The 13251-nt window shown below is 39.4% G+C and overlaps 1 protein-coding gene across 2 annotated transcripts in view; it reads left to right on the top strand.

Annotated features, from left to right (window-relative positions):
* plch1 (phospholipase C, eta 1) overlaps positions 1-13251 on the top strand; it is a 58686-nt gene that overhangs the window by 21726 nt on the left and 23709 nt on the right. For both annotated transcript variants that reach the window (XM_019269923.2, XM_027280919.1), the window contains 7 exons: positions 2940-3086; positions 5418-5661; positions 6018-6147; positions 8254-8424; positions 8892-8985; positions 11557-11760; positions 12497-12617. In XM_019269923.2, coding sequence (XP_019125468.1) covers positions 2940-3086; positions 5418-5661; positions 6018-6147; positions 8254-8424; positions 8892-8985; positions 11557-11760; positions 12497-12617 — 1111 coding nt within the window. The remainder of the gene's footprint in view (positions 1-2939; positions 3087-5417; positions 5662-6017; positions 6148-8253; positions 8425-8891; positions 8986-11556; positions 11761-12496; positions 12618-13251) is intronic.

Genomic DNA, 13251 nt, shown 5'->3' with positions numbered 1-13251 from the left:
ATCCTCAGGATAGAGAGCCTGTTGACAAGTACTCAGCTCAGTGTTAGGTACACTTAAAAATGTGTTTTCCATCCATGAGAGGTTTGACTTTAGTTGTCTTTGAAGATAATGCGTGCCCTCATAGGGACAGCAAGATTACAAATGTCCTACAACTTGAGAACATTTTGTGTGGTTTGCTTTGAGTCATTATGTTCTTTCACCATATTTTTAATGCTGGTTTAATGCAGAAAATAACACATACATTTAGTTGTGGGAAACAATGACCCAACATCTTAGGGGGGAAGTACTGCAAAATGTGGTCTCTGCTGAAGAGTTTGCTTTTGTTGTTGATCCAAAACTTTGTAAATGTTTAAGACACTGAGCAGAAGATTAGGATTGGCATTATGGCACATTACACTACCAGTTTATGTCGGGGTTAAAGGCTTATAGTCGACAAATGCAACCACACATTTTTGTCTTTGTGCCTGCCATCGTAAACTCTTTGCTGTAGAGGATTCCCATCGCATTGTTGAATTAAAGGTCAAAGCGGTGTGTCGTTCATTTCAAACACCCCTTAGCGAGCGGTGTTTTGGTCTGGTTTTAAAATGTGTGTTTGTATGCATTTAATATTCTGCCTAATGGGACACTCCACTGATTTTACATATAAAGTTTTCCTGTCATGGGAAGTAATCACCCTGTGATAACTAATATCTCTGTTGCTCTTTCCTGTACAAAAGTTATTTTATTTACGGTTTATAGACTGGCAATCTATAACAGACGGTCTGAAACTTTAAAAGACGTGGGCATTTCAAAGGAGGGTCTAATAAAGAGATGTTATTAAGGTGCATCATGTGAAATTCAAACCCTTTTGGATCTCTGGATGGATATATCTTGTGCCTCATGTAAGTGTTATATTAAAGCACCCATTTAATATAATAATGACCTGTAAATCATGTGGGAAATGTGATTACTCCTGAGTATTGTGGGGTTTTCATGTCATCCTCAAAAGTTTTTTTCAATCAGTTATAATATCACATCACAAATAATATTTTATTTTGGTGGGCTCTTTCTCTCACCTTTATTCACTGCTAGCATTCAGAATAAAAAAGAAGAACTGGGAATAAACAAACTGTGTTCAAGTGTTTTTCCATCTTCCAGAAGACATTATTATTTTTCTGCACCAGAAAGGATTTAAGGGTGCGCTGTGCCTCATGGAGATTGTTTTATTTTAGTCTTATGACCAACTGAAGAGTCCTGAAGAAAGTCCCTGAGCTCTTAGCAGAGAGGGAGCTGTAAAGCCAACAGAGCAACGTTTGTTGTGTAGTCCATAATAACCTTGATCTATAGCAGCTACAGTATATATTTGTGTTATTAAAGAAAACATAGATAAGAATGGCTTTTTATCGGACTTAACCTCATCTGTGTGAAAGGTTCCCTAATATTTGGCACAATGAAAATTGGCAGTTTACTTTTCAACTATACGTGTTTCTGGTGTATTGTGCTCTTTAACTAATGTTGGATGCAGCCTCCCATAAGTAAAATGTTCTGCGTGTTTGCACGGCACCTGAATACTTCACAGCCAAGGTTGTTTTGAATGAAATCTCCTAATTAAATATGAACATATCGAACATTTTCGGCTCCTTATTTACTGTTTGGACAAATTAAGAGCTTGCTTGGTGTGTACTGATGCATGCCAACACAGACATATTGCATACATACATGAAAACATGTGCTTCAGGCATGCCAAACATGTGCACTCATGCACACACAGACAGGCATGCATGCACACACTCCACTAATGAGGATGGAAATTTTGCTGTCTCTCTGCTGTCTGCCACCAGCTGTCAGAAAAAGTAAAAAGTTAGAAGTATTTTCTTTTATGTTTTCTCGATCCTGGACAGTGCCAGGCAATCAAACACAAAAGTCTCTTGTCACCATCATCTCACTGCCTCTGTTCTCCTCTTCAGAACAATCTGTGCTCTCCTCCGCCACACTGCCAATCCTTATGCTTGTTTCTGCTGTCTTTAATTGAACCTTTACCTATAGACGAATGCCAGTTTTCTCACCAGAGTATATGATGCAAATAGATACTCTACTCTGTAGCACAACAATGCACTGCAGGAGCAGAAGTAATGCAGTATTTAAAACCTTGTTGTCATAATAGGAATAGTAACAACTCCTGGCTACCCAACATCCAATCCGGCCTGTTGAAAGGGCCTAAATTACAAATGAGCAACATGCATTTTCTCAGTCATCTATGGTGGTGTTCTAGCCATGCAGATAGTTTTGAATTCATATTTGCAAGTTTTATAATATTTGCTCGATAGAGCAGCAACAATGTTTTTCCCTCGTTACTATGGATGATCCACAAACCTCCACTGCATTCACCTTAGTTGCACTGGAGGGCATGCTCAAAACACAGAGACAGATATCTCAAAACCAAAATGTAAAAATATCTGCTGAGGTAAATAACAAAGTATGTCTTTTTTTTTGTAACTTGATGAACTGATATTTTAAATCTTCATTGCAAGACTAAAATGTTTTTTCAACATTGCGGGCAGCCTTTAGCTTCCACCTGCCTCTGCGTGATGTGGAGATTTCTTCTGGAACAGCCTACAGGCCCTCTGTGAAACTTAAAACAGAGAGACACAGATTCACTCTGTCTTCCTTTTATAAGATCGCTCTCTTTCTCCCCTCTCTTGGTTGCCTTCAGCAGCAGATCAGTGGGGTAACAGAAAAGCAGCCCTGTCCGTTCACACAGTAGGATCTCTGTTGCAGTTTGGACTCTGACCCACATCAGCTGCCGACTTCTCCTCTAATTGCGTGACACTGTGACACTTTGCCTCGCTTCTTCCTGAGAAAAGACAAAAAATAAAGCCGGGCACCTGTTCCCTTTGTGTCTTAATAAAGTGCTCCACTGACCCCAGTGTTTGTGCGTGTCTTTTTTTTTTTCTCTGCAGTGGAGCGATGCATGAGTGTGATGCAGTCCGGGACACAGATGGTAAAGCTGAAGGCTGGATCCAAAGGGCTGGTGAGACTCTTCTACCTGGATGAGCATCGCTCCTGCATTCGCTGGAAGCCCTCACGCAAGAGTGAGAAGGCTAAGAGTGAGTATGCATGGACGCACACATACACACACACACACAGAGTTTCTCGCTGCTCTGAAGACTCTCATATGGTGCTGCTACAGTTTATAAGCATCCTAATTATACCTCTTTATTGCAATCATTTCTACATCATTAAATCATTCTACAACGCACTAATTAAGTTGAAGAGGCACTCTGCTGATTTCACACGTAAGAATAAGGTTTGCTCATCACAAAGAGAAACACTCAATCTGTGAAAACTCTTGACTACTTTGGTGTGGCAGTCAGCAGTCAGCAACAACTCCAGGTTAGACAAGGTTCATTTGAGAGAGAAAAATAAGGCGAATGATGAAATTATTAACCAAACTGTCCACTGTGAGCACCTGTCACACTTTACAGTGTGACTGCCTCATCTAACTTAGACCCAGTGTACTTGCTGTAGTCCTGTGCTCACACTTTCTGTGTACAATGACAACTTTCCACCTAAACCCATCCCGTGTTTACAGCTAAGGCTGTAATTCGTGAACGTAATTAGGATGTAGGATGGTGGAGGCATCACAGATTCATATTTTCATGAGTCGATGGAATAGGGAATGCTCCACTCAAAATGCATAATCATGCGGTTTTCTCACCCGTCTGTTAATTTCATAATGATCATTACTCCCTGAAGTCAAGCAGCAGAAGTTAAGTAACAATTTGCTAATTGGTGAGCTAAATATGCATTAGTAGCCTTACGGGTCACTGTTTATAACACAGGGTATGTATCTTCTTTTTTTTTGGACGTGCCTTTAAAGAGGGGGCATAAATTAACAGTATACTCACATCTGCATGCATCACTACTCCCCGAACCTTAATTAAAGCTCTTTGCTGCCTGAACCTAACCTCAAATAAGACTCAGGATGCAAACCCTGGTCTCTGGCTTAATCATACACTTTGTATGCCTGATTGTCCTGCTGGACTTTGCTGTGGTAACTATTAGTCAATGTTATTATCATAACTGCTAGACATGCTGGCCGAAGCTCCAAAAATAAGAGTTAATTACCAATAATCTGGAACCTTGAACCTCTACGCTCCTATTAGTCCTTGAATTTTCTAAAATTCCAAAATCTGAGTCAGCCACACGGCTCTGCCTCCGAGGGGATTATGAATATATATTTTACGGCCCCCTCGAAGCATCATTGTCACGATTTTGTGATTGTATCAACCTACTGAAGCATTCATCTTGTGGACTTGTTCTAACATGTGTATAAATATCAGTGTGTGTATGAGTGTGCATGTATTAGATAAGCCTCTTAGATCCTCTCCTTTGACACGATTAAGAGAAACACACAACAGCTGCCCAGCTCCTTCTTTGAATGTGTGTGTGTGTGTGTGTGTGTGTTATTTGCCCGAGCAGGATCAAACTAAAGCTGTCATATTGTAACTTTCAGTCAGAGCACAATTTCAGAGATGAGATTATGTAAAGGGATGAGACATCTGAGTGTAATGGGGGAATGGACATGGATTATGGCAAAATGTTTTGGGACGGGTAAGAGTTAATTGAATAAAATAATCATATAAATCTTTAATAAATTAATCAAACAAAACAAAGCTTAGCCGTTGTGAGGAAAACACTTTGATGAGCGAGAGCGTGAGACAAACTGTAAGGCACACAGCATATGTGTAAATATGTAGGACAGGACGTAGGTTACTGGAGGCTGTTTCTGCTGAACAAAGACACAGAGTCAAAGATAGCTGAGTTTAGACTCCAATCTCATTAGACCGTGATATACTTTAAAACCTTCAGGAACTTCTTCTGCATATTTTTGCACATTATAGAGGAAAGCAGGGAAAGCGAGGAGCTCACTAGCTGCTCTGAGACTATGTCATCATACTGTGTAAGAAATTGCCAAGCACTTGGTTCCAGATTTAAAGAATAAAGCTGGTGTTATTTAAAATTTTGTCCAACAAATTGTAGGGAAAGACCAGAACCAACAATGTTTTGGTCTCTTAACACTTTCCAACCTCCCTCAAATAACATTTATCCTTATTGAAGAGTAAATCTTTAAAAAACAGGCCACACATTAAAAAAACGAAGCTGGGAGCTGTAGTTTCTAGCCAATGCTCCGCAAACCGCAGGACAAAGTGCAGCTTTTCAGACGTGGATTAGTACATATTTACAACAGCAGGATGGTGTATGTTGGATTAAGTTAAATAAACTAAAGTGCCCATGTTCATGATAATAATGGTATACAGTGTCTACTTCAAGTTGTAATTTAATGTTATCTAGAGACAGAAATCATTAACTTTAAATCGTTTTACTAATAATCAAACTGGTCCTCTCTTTTCCGTCCCACTTCCCCTCTCTGTCAGTCACCATTGATTCGCTGTACAAAGTGACAGAGGGAGGTCAATCGGACATCTTCCATCGGCACGCAGATGGCAGCTTCGACCCAGCCTGCTGTTTCACGGTGTACCATGGAAACCACATGGAGTCCCTCGACCTTGTGACGTCAAATGCAGAAGAAGCCAGAACCTGGATAACTGGCCTCCGTTACCTGATGGCTGGGATCAGTGATGAGGACTCGCTGGCCAAACGGCAGCGAACACATGACCAATATCCTTCAAACAACGAGCCTTTGTTATGTGTGTCATTTTGTTTGAGAGATTTTGTCTCAGCTCTGAAAGAAACAGAGTTGCAAGGTTTTTTGTCTAATAAAAATAGCATACACCCCCTCAAACACAGGCTCAAAACAAATATTCAAGACTAGATCGCAAGTGACATATTTTTGTTATGTGTGTTTTCATCCACTTCTAGCTCCGAGCTCTTGATCAAAGACCCTGTGGTGCACACTGTGCACGCTCAATGGGGAGCAACAACCCTAAATATAAAGCTGAAATACTTGAAATTATGCAGACAGAGTTTATGTACACGTGATACGTACCTTTTTTTCCTTAATGTGTGTGTGTGACGTGGCTGAAGCAGACGTTTGAAGAGGCGGATAAGAACGGAGACGGACTCCTGAACATCGAAGAGATCTACCAACTTCTTCACAAGCTGAATGTCAATCTGCCGCGCAGGAAGGTCAAACAAATGTTTCAGGTCAGAATATGGCACCACTTCATTTTATTTACTGCTAAATGCAATATTTTATAAGTAACAGTATCTTAAATCTTAAGATATGGTAATAGTGTGAAACAAAAACTATACAAACTCAGACTTTTATTATTTTATGTCTCACATGCAAGAAATCTTTGAGCCATCACTAATTCATTACCACTTCCTAACTTACTGACGTCACACTACTGTTGCATCTTTTATCTTTATGTGCATTTGTTTAATTCAAATAAATATGTGAGAAATATTTCATGTGTTCATATGTGAGAGACACTTTTAGAGGAAAAGGCTTCTTCAATTTTTAAACCACAAGTCACATTAAGTAATGTCAGATGTCCTCATACAGTGTCTACTGGCTTTTCTAATTCGACTTATGGTTTGCAGTAACACGGCATAGCGTGCAGTGACACTGAAATTCTCGCTTTCTTCTTTTATTTATTGACCACAAACACAAATATATTCAATACCAAAAGGCAGCAGTTCAAGTCAGCCAGTACAAAAAAAGGGCTGCAAAGTTTAGGCAACAGAAGGCTGGATATTAGAAAATAAACTGCTGCATCCAAAAAGTTTGCATAATTTTAAGACCTTCATAATCTTAGTTTATATTGAGCCTATAATAAATATTTCTAAACAGATTGGTCTTTGTATGGTTGGAGGCAATTGGGACCCATCACCACATTTTCACTCTGTGGCACAGAGTGGCCTCTTAACGGGTATATTTAAGGTATATTAAAATATCTTTCAATCAAGTTCCAAGTCCAGTTTTCTCTGGAAATCTATTTCATCTTAATTGAAAATGTATTTTCTTTACATCTGATAAACAATCCAAACAAAGTTTCTTCTTCTTCCCAGTACTTAAAAGTTGATACTGTGAATTTCAAAGATTTTTATCTCTTCAGAATGAGCCAAATTATAATTTCACTCCATAAAAACATCACTCTTTGGGTTCAGATCAGTTCGAAAATTTTTATCAACTTCTCTCTTTCCATTTAAGCACTGGCAGACGACAGCGTTGCCACCTGAACAGCTTGTGCAGTTGCTTAAAATCTCTTTGTTTTCTGTCCATGCATTTCTGATGAAGTCCATCACAGTGATTTATCCTGCTGGTTATGTGTGGATTCTGTCTGTGATCGAGTCCTAAATGCACACAGCAAGCTCATTATGGGAGTGTGATGGAGGCATTAGCCAGTATTATTAGATTTGGTGTGGAGTCGAATGGGCCCCCGTGAGATCCAGGTAATATGAAATGCTGGATCCCGGGGAGCGGGAGGTGGCAGGATGGAATGAGCATGTCCTCGGGGCAACGTGCGCCGAGATGTGAGGTTAGGAATGAAAAATTGGTTGTGGAGTAAATGTGTCATAAAGACTGTTACGGTGTGTGTGAATTAGTATTTGTATCAGTGTGAGTGAAACGTGACATGACAAGAGATGGAAAAAAAAAAGATGACACAGCGGTTCCCACACCATCATATGTATGTATCTTAGTATGTGCATTAACTGATATATTGGCAGGCTCATATAAGCTTATCACTTACAGTAATTATCGGTTTTGGGACATTAATATAGATTGATAATTAGACTCATTGCATTTCACTTCATTCACTGAGTTCATGTCAGCTGATTTCTTGTTCACAGGGAAGGTTGTTTTGTTTTCGTTTCGCCTGAGCCAATCAGGAGCGAGTGATGTATCATCATCATTTACAGCAGACACAGAGGCTGTGCTAGTGGTTTCTTGGAGCAGCAACTGAGAGGTTTTCTTTGCCTACTGAGCTAACAATATTTCAATTGCTCAAGGAATGTGAGATGTTGGTGGCAATTTAAATGTCTTAAATATTGTGCATTTATGTAAAACATATATTTATTTCACTGACATATTTTCATGATCTTCAAATATGGATATCTGTGGGTTAAGTTTTTTATATACAAATTATATCAAGCAACCTCAGAAGTTTGTGTTTATGGCGTCAGATGAGAACTGTGTGAATTATGCTGCACGCCGTGAGTTTGCATAGAGTTTTAGTTTTGGCGTAATCATCAAAATATCATAGCTTCAGATGTGTCACCAGTGACATCACCTCCTCAACCGCACAGGAAGCAGACACGGACGACCAGCAGGGCACGCTGACGTACGAGGAGTTCTCCGTCTTCTATCGGATGATGTCTCTGAGGCGGGACCTGTTCCTGCTGATGATGGCCTACAGTGACAGGAAGGACCACCTGACAGCGGAGGAGCTGGCCAACTTCCTGCGCAACGAGCAGAAGGTGAGAGGTCACGCTGGTTGGAGCCAATAAAAAGCTCAGCCGGTGACACATTTTTTCATGATGAGGTGTCCAAACTACTTCCACTCCTTGGTCTTACTCACTCTGTCTCAGCTGTCTGCCCAGAGGAATCTGCCCTACTAAACCAATCTGTCACTCCTAAAATTGGATTGTCTCACGGGTGCCCTTTTCTTGTTCAGTTTTCCTTTTTTGCTCTTTTTTTTTCTGGCACGCTCTTTCCTCTATTACACTGCGGCAGTGTCATTTTTCATCATGCTGTATTTACTCGCCTGTGATGCTCTACATTAATACAGCTTGTGTGACATGGTTGACAATTAAATTAATAACCAACAACTTTGTTCTAAAAATTGTTCTGACTTTCTGACATTTAGCATTTGCACTGGGATTAAACATTTACTATATCTCGAAGAGTCTCTTTACGTTTATTATGTTTATCTTTCTCTCTACAGATGACCAATGTGACTCCAGAATATGTTACAGAAATCATTGGCAAGTTTGAGATGTCTCAAGAGAATAAACAAAGTGGCATCATCGGGATTGAAGGTATCTTTCTCCCATTTCTCTTTATTTTCACTCCTTTTTTTATTATATCTTCAGTCATTCTTGGTTCTTTAACCTTCCACTAGCTGCCATGGCACACCATTAGTTTAGCAAATTACTCATTTGTTCGTTAACAGACCTCACGACCAGGTTTAAGGGTTTATGCTATTGAGAATTTGTTTGTGAATCAAACAGATTGTGTGGCTTATGACTGTGAGACACAAAACTAATGAACACTGAATGATAGGTTGTTCGCTTTATGATGAAGATGTAAATCAAAACAAGAATTTAAATGTTTTGATTATATAATGTGTACAACTATTCCCAGCTCGCATTTTAGTTTACAAGGCACCACAAATTCAAACCAGATCCGGAGAGCTGTATTTACATTTTCAAACAACACTACAGTAAAAGATGAAAAATAAACAATTTGACAGTTTCACAGTCAGACTTCATGAAAATATCTAAATATTACTCAGTATCTTACCTTTTTTTTCCCCAGACTTTTGAAACTTACTTAAGCCCACCAAAATTAAACAACCTTTAAAATTGTGATCATCGGTAAACCAGAATATTGTTTTGTTGAGCCATTTCATCACAGTATATACTGTACAAAAGAAAATGGTACTCACTTTGCACTTCACACAGATTATGAATATGTATGAATCTGCCAGCCTCAAAGATCTTTGGCTTCTAGTTAAGTGAGATGTAACAATGATTCGGGACAAGCATTGTTTAATGTGCTTACAGTATATGTCTGTAATTTGGTTTCAACTATGTTAAACACTTAAAATGAATTAAAATTAAAATAACTATTTGAAAATAGTGACAAAAATAAGCATTGTTTTTATGTTACTGGATTTACCAATACAATTGATATTTACATCAACCCTGTTTTCATCATTGTCATTATGAATTCTACCCCCCACAATAAATACTTGAAATTGCCCCTCAACGACTCCTGAAATTGAGTGGCTGAAAAGATAATGATCGTTAATGTTTTGGGACTTTTGTCTTTGTCATCTCTGAGTGTCATTTTAAGTACATTTAACTGAGGGGTGAGTTTAAAGGGAGAAAAAGCAGCAAGGATTGAGCTGATGTGAGAAAATTTGGGGAGTCAGAATGGAAGGGGGTGGTATAAAGAAAAAAATGAGACTGTGACAGCAATGAGAGGGGCGAGTATTGCAAGAGGAGGAGGAGGAGGAGGAGGAGGAGGAGTGCGACTAATCTTGTTGGAGGAGGCATGAAGGCTAACACTGTGTGTGTCTGAATGATCAGACCAGTGGGCCTGATGTCTTGCCTGTAGTCCAGAAATGTGTGTGTTTGAACGTGTGATGTGCACAGATGTGACAGAAATACAAAAACAGATTCACATTAACATCCTTTTGCAGTGTGATGAGCTGTTACCTGCAGCATTTGGTCCCTTTTTATTCATTTGACTATATATAACATCTACTTTAGTATATACAGTAGGATTCACGTCAAACTGCGTACTGTTAAAATCCAGATTTAACCACGATGAGATTGCATGTCCAGTCTGATCACTGACTTTCCATAGCAAAAAAATTCTAATATTGCTCCTCCTCAGCCTCCTTTTCCACATGAGCTGCTGCTTCCAGGCTCATCTCTTCCTCTTGGTATTCCTGTCTCATTTTTTATCCCTACTCTTTGGATAAAACGATTCTTTCTTCCCTCTCAGTCCTCCTCAAGCTGTGCCACCTAAAAAAGTTGCCTGTGTGAAGTATATTCACCGGTAGCGTGGTTTGAAATCTAGTATGAAACCGCACGTCTCTGTTTGAGTCTGCTGCTCTGTCATCCTTTGGTATTTTCCTGAAAATCAATCTGGTGAAGAAGATACTGAGGAAAGTAAAAACACAGGCAACATTGGTTGCTGTAAATCTGAAGCAGGAGAGATGCTGGATCACTGCTTTACTTCGTTCCACCATGACTTCTGCAGTTGAGTACACCCATTCAATAACCACAGCTATGTGTAGGCACAGTTGTTGTGAGCATGCCAACATGCTCACAACAACAAAGCTGTCATGTTAAGCCCGTTGACCATCTCTACCATCTTAATTTAGTTTGTTAGCATGTTAACATTTGCCCATTAACACAAAAAAACAAAATTACAGGAAGTCCGTACTATCATTTTTGGGGATATTTTATTCAAATGCACAAATGTTAACCTCGTGGTAGTGCTAGAGGAAAGGTCAGCAAACCAATCCAAAAGTAGACGTTGCGATATTGTGCAATTTAAGTGAAAAAATGTGCTGCTGGTGCTAGAAAAAGTCAGGACTTCACCACAGTCATTTGAATTCATCCTTTGGGCACTATAAATATCTGTAGCAAACTTTAAATTTTCATTAGTGACATGTCTTGTTGAAACAAAAATGTCAAACTCTTGAGAGCCCTAGAAGAAAATCATCAAAGTGCCATGGACAAAATTTCATGGCAATCCGTACTTCTTGTGATATTTCAGTCTCAACCAAAGTGTTGTGACTGACACACTGCATTGCCACCCACAGGACTATGGCAAACGGGGCTAAATGGTTCTTTTCCTGTATTTTCCTTCAGGTTTTACAAATTTCATACGCAGTCCAACGTGTGACATTTTCAACCCTTTGCACCATGAGGTGAATCAAGACATGGAGCAGCCTCTGTGTAACTACTTCATCGCTTCTTCTCATAACACATACCTGACCGGAGACCAGCTCCTCTCCCACTCCAAGACCGACATGTATGCCTGGGTGCTGCAGTCAGGCTGCCGCTGTGTAGAAGGTAAGCATACGTCAGCATCAGGCCGTTTTTACATGGCACTGCAGAAAAAGCAGAGGCGTAAGTAATTAAATTAATCATGGCTGAAATTCATGCAGGCAGTTCAGTTTCAGGGTGTATCAGGTGCATGCTGGCTTACTGTCACACTGTCACAGCTTACTTACTGGGACACTTGAATATAATAGAGCCATTGTTAGTGTTATTAGTAACACTTGTGCCTTTCTTATGATAACATACCAGCTGTGAAAAAAAGCCAGTTTTGATTGGATGAGCTGGTTCTTATTATTGCAACAAACTTTCTTTTAGCCTAATCAAATGATATCAATCTGTTTTGCTCCAAAAGTACAATTGGATGTTTACTGCTAAACAATTTAAAACATTTTTTGTCAATCGTTTTCTAATAAAAAACCGAACACCCATTTTGCTGTGTTTATGTTTGGTAATAAAATCTGAAACAGGCCCTCAGATGCAACAAGACTGAAATAAAAAAAAAAATCCCACAATGTAGCACAATCCTGCACATGCTGTGGCTAAAACACCACTTTTATTTTACACCCTGGAAAATTCAGTGTGTGAATGCGCTGGATGTGAAATAGCTGAGACATAAGAACTGTGACATTAAGTCCAAATAAAATCAATCAAATATTTCCTTTCATCCAAAGATGAACAGTGAAAAACTGACAGTAACATGATGTAGTGGTTTATTCATGCTTCATTTCTCGTGTCTTTCTTCCTGCAGTGGATTGTTGGGACGGTCCTGACGGAGAGCCGGTAGTCCAACACGGTTACACCCTGACCTCCAAGATACCGTTCAAGTTGGTTATAGAGACCATCAATAAATACGCCTTCATAAATAACCAGTGAGTCAGAGCTCCTTATAGCAACTGTGTGTGTGTTTTGTGGACATTTCCATTATCCCATAGGTATTGTACTGGTAAACAAAATGGCCCAGAATGCTGAACAAAAACATAATTTCTCCTTCAGTTTACTCACACATAAAAACGTGACTGAAACATAATTTCTGGTTGACATTCTGTAGAGAAAATAATATTTTTTGCTGCAGGACAAACATGCACACAAAGAGATTGTATTATTGATTGTATTTTGTTGATTCTGTTTAATTTGGTTGCTTTATGATCCACTATGGGTAACATATAATAGCACCAACCCGCTCACAAAAGGGTATTCCACCGTCATAAATAAAAAAAAAAGCTGCAGCACTAATGCATGTCTCACTCTGCTGTGATAAAATATCTATGAATTAGAGGTTTCCCCACAAGGTTTAACAAAAAAGTTGCAACATTTGGACAGCCAGGTTTCTGTTTTTGTGGGAACACTGTGATTCCTGGCAGTAATTAGCACCTATTACTGAGCCATCTGCTGAGCACCATTTCCTCTGGCTCCCCAAGGAACCAGTGTTTGTCTCTAATGGCTCCAACAATACCCAAACAAAGTGGTGAATGATGCAGCCTCCTGCTGCCACATTGGCTCGCG

Source organism: Larimichthys crocea, chromosome VII (genome assembly GCF_000972845.2).
Source record: "Larimichthys crocea isolate SSNF chromosome VII, L_crocea_2.0, whole genome shotgun sequence".
NCBI lineage: Eukaryota > Metazoa > Chordata > Actinopteri > Sciaenidae > Larimichthys > Larimichthys crocea.
This window is presented reverse-complemented; position numbering and strand designations above follow the sequence as displayed.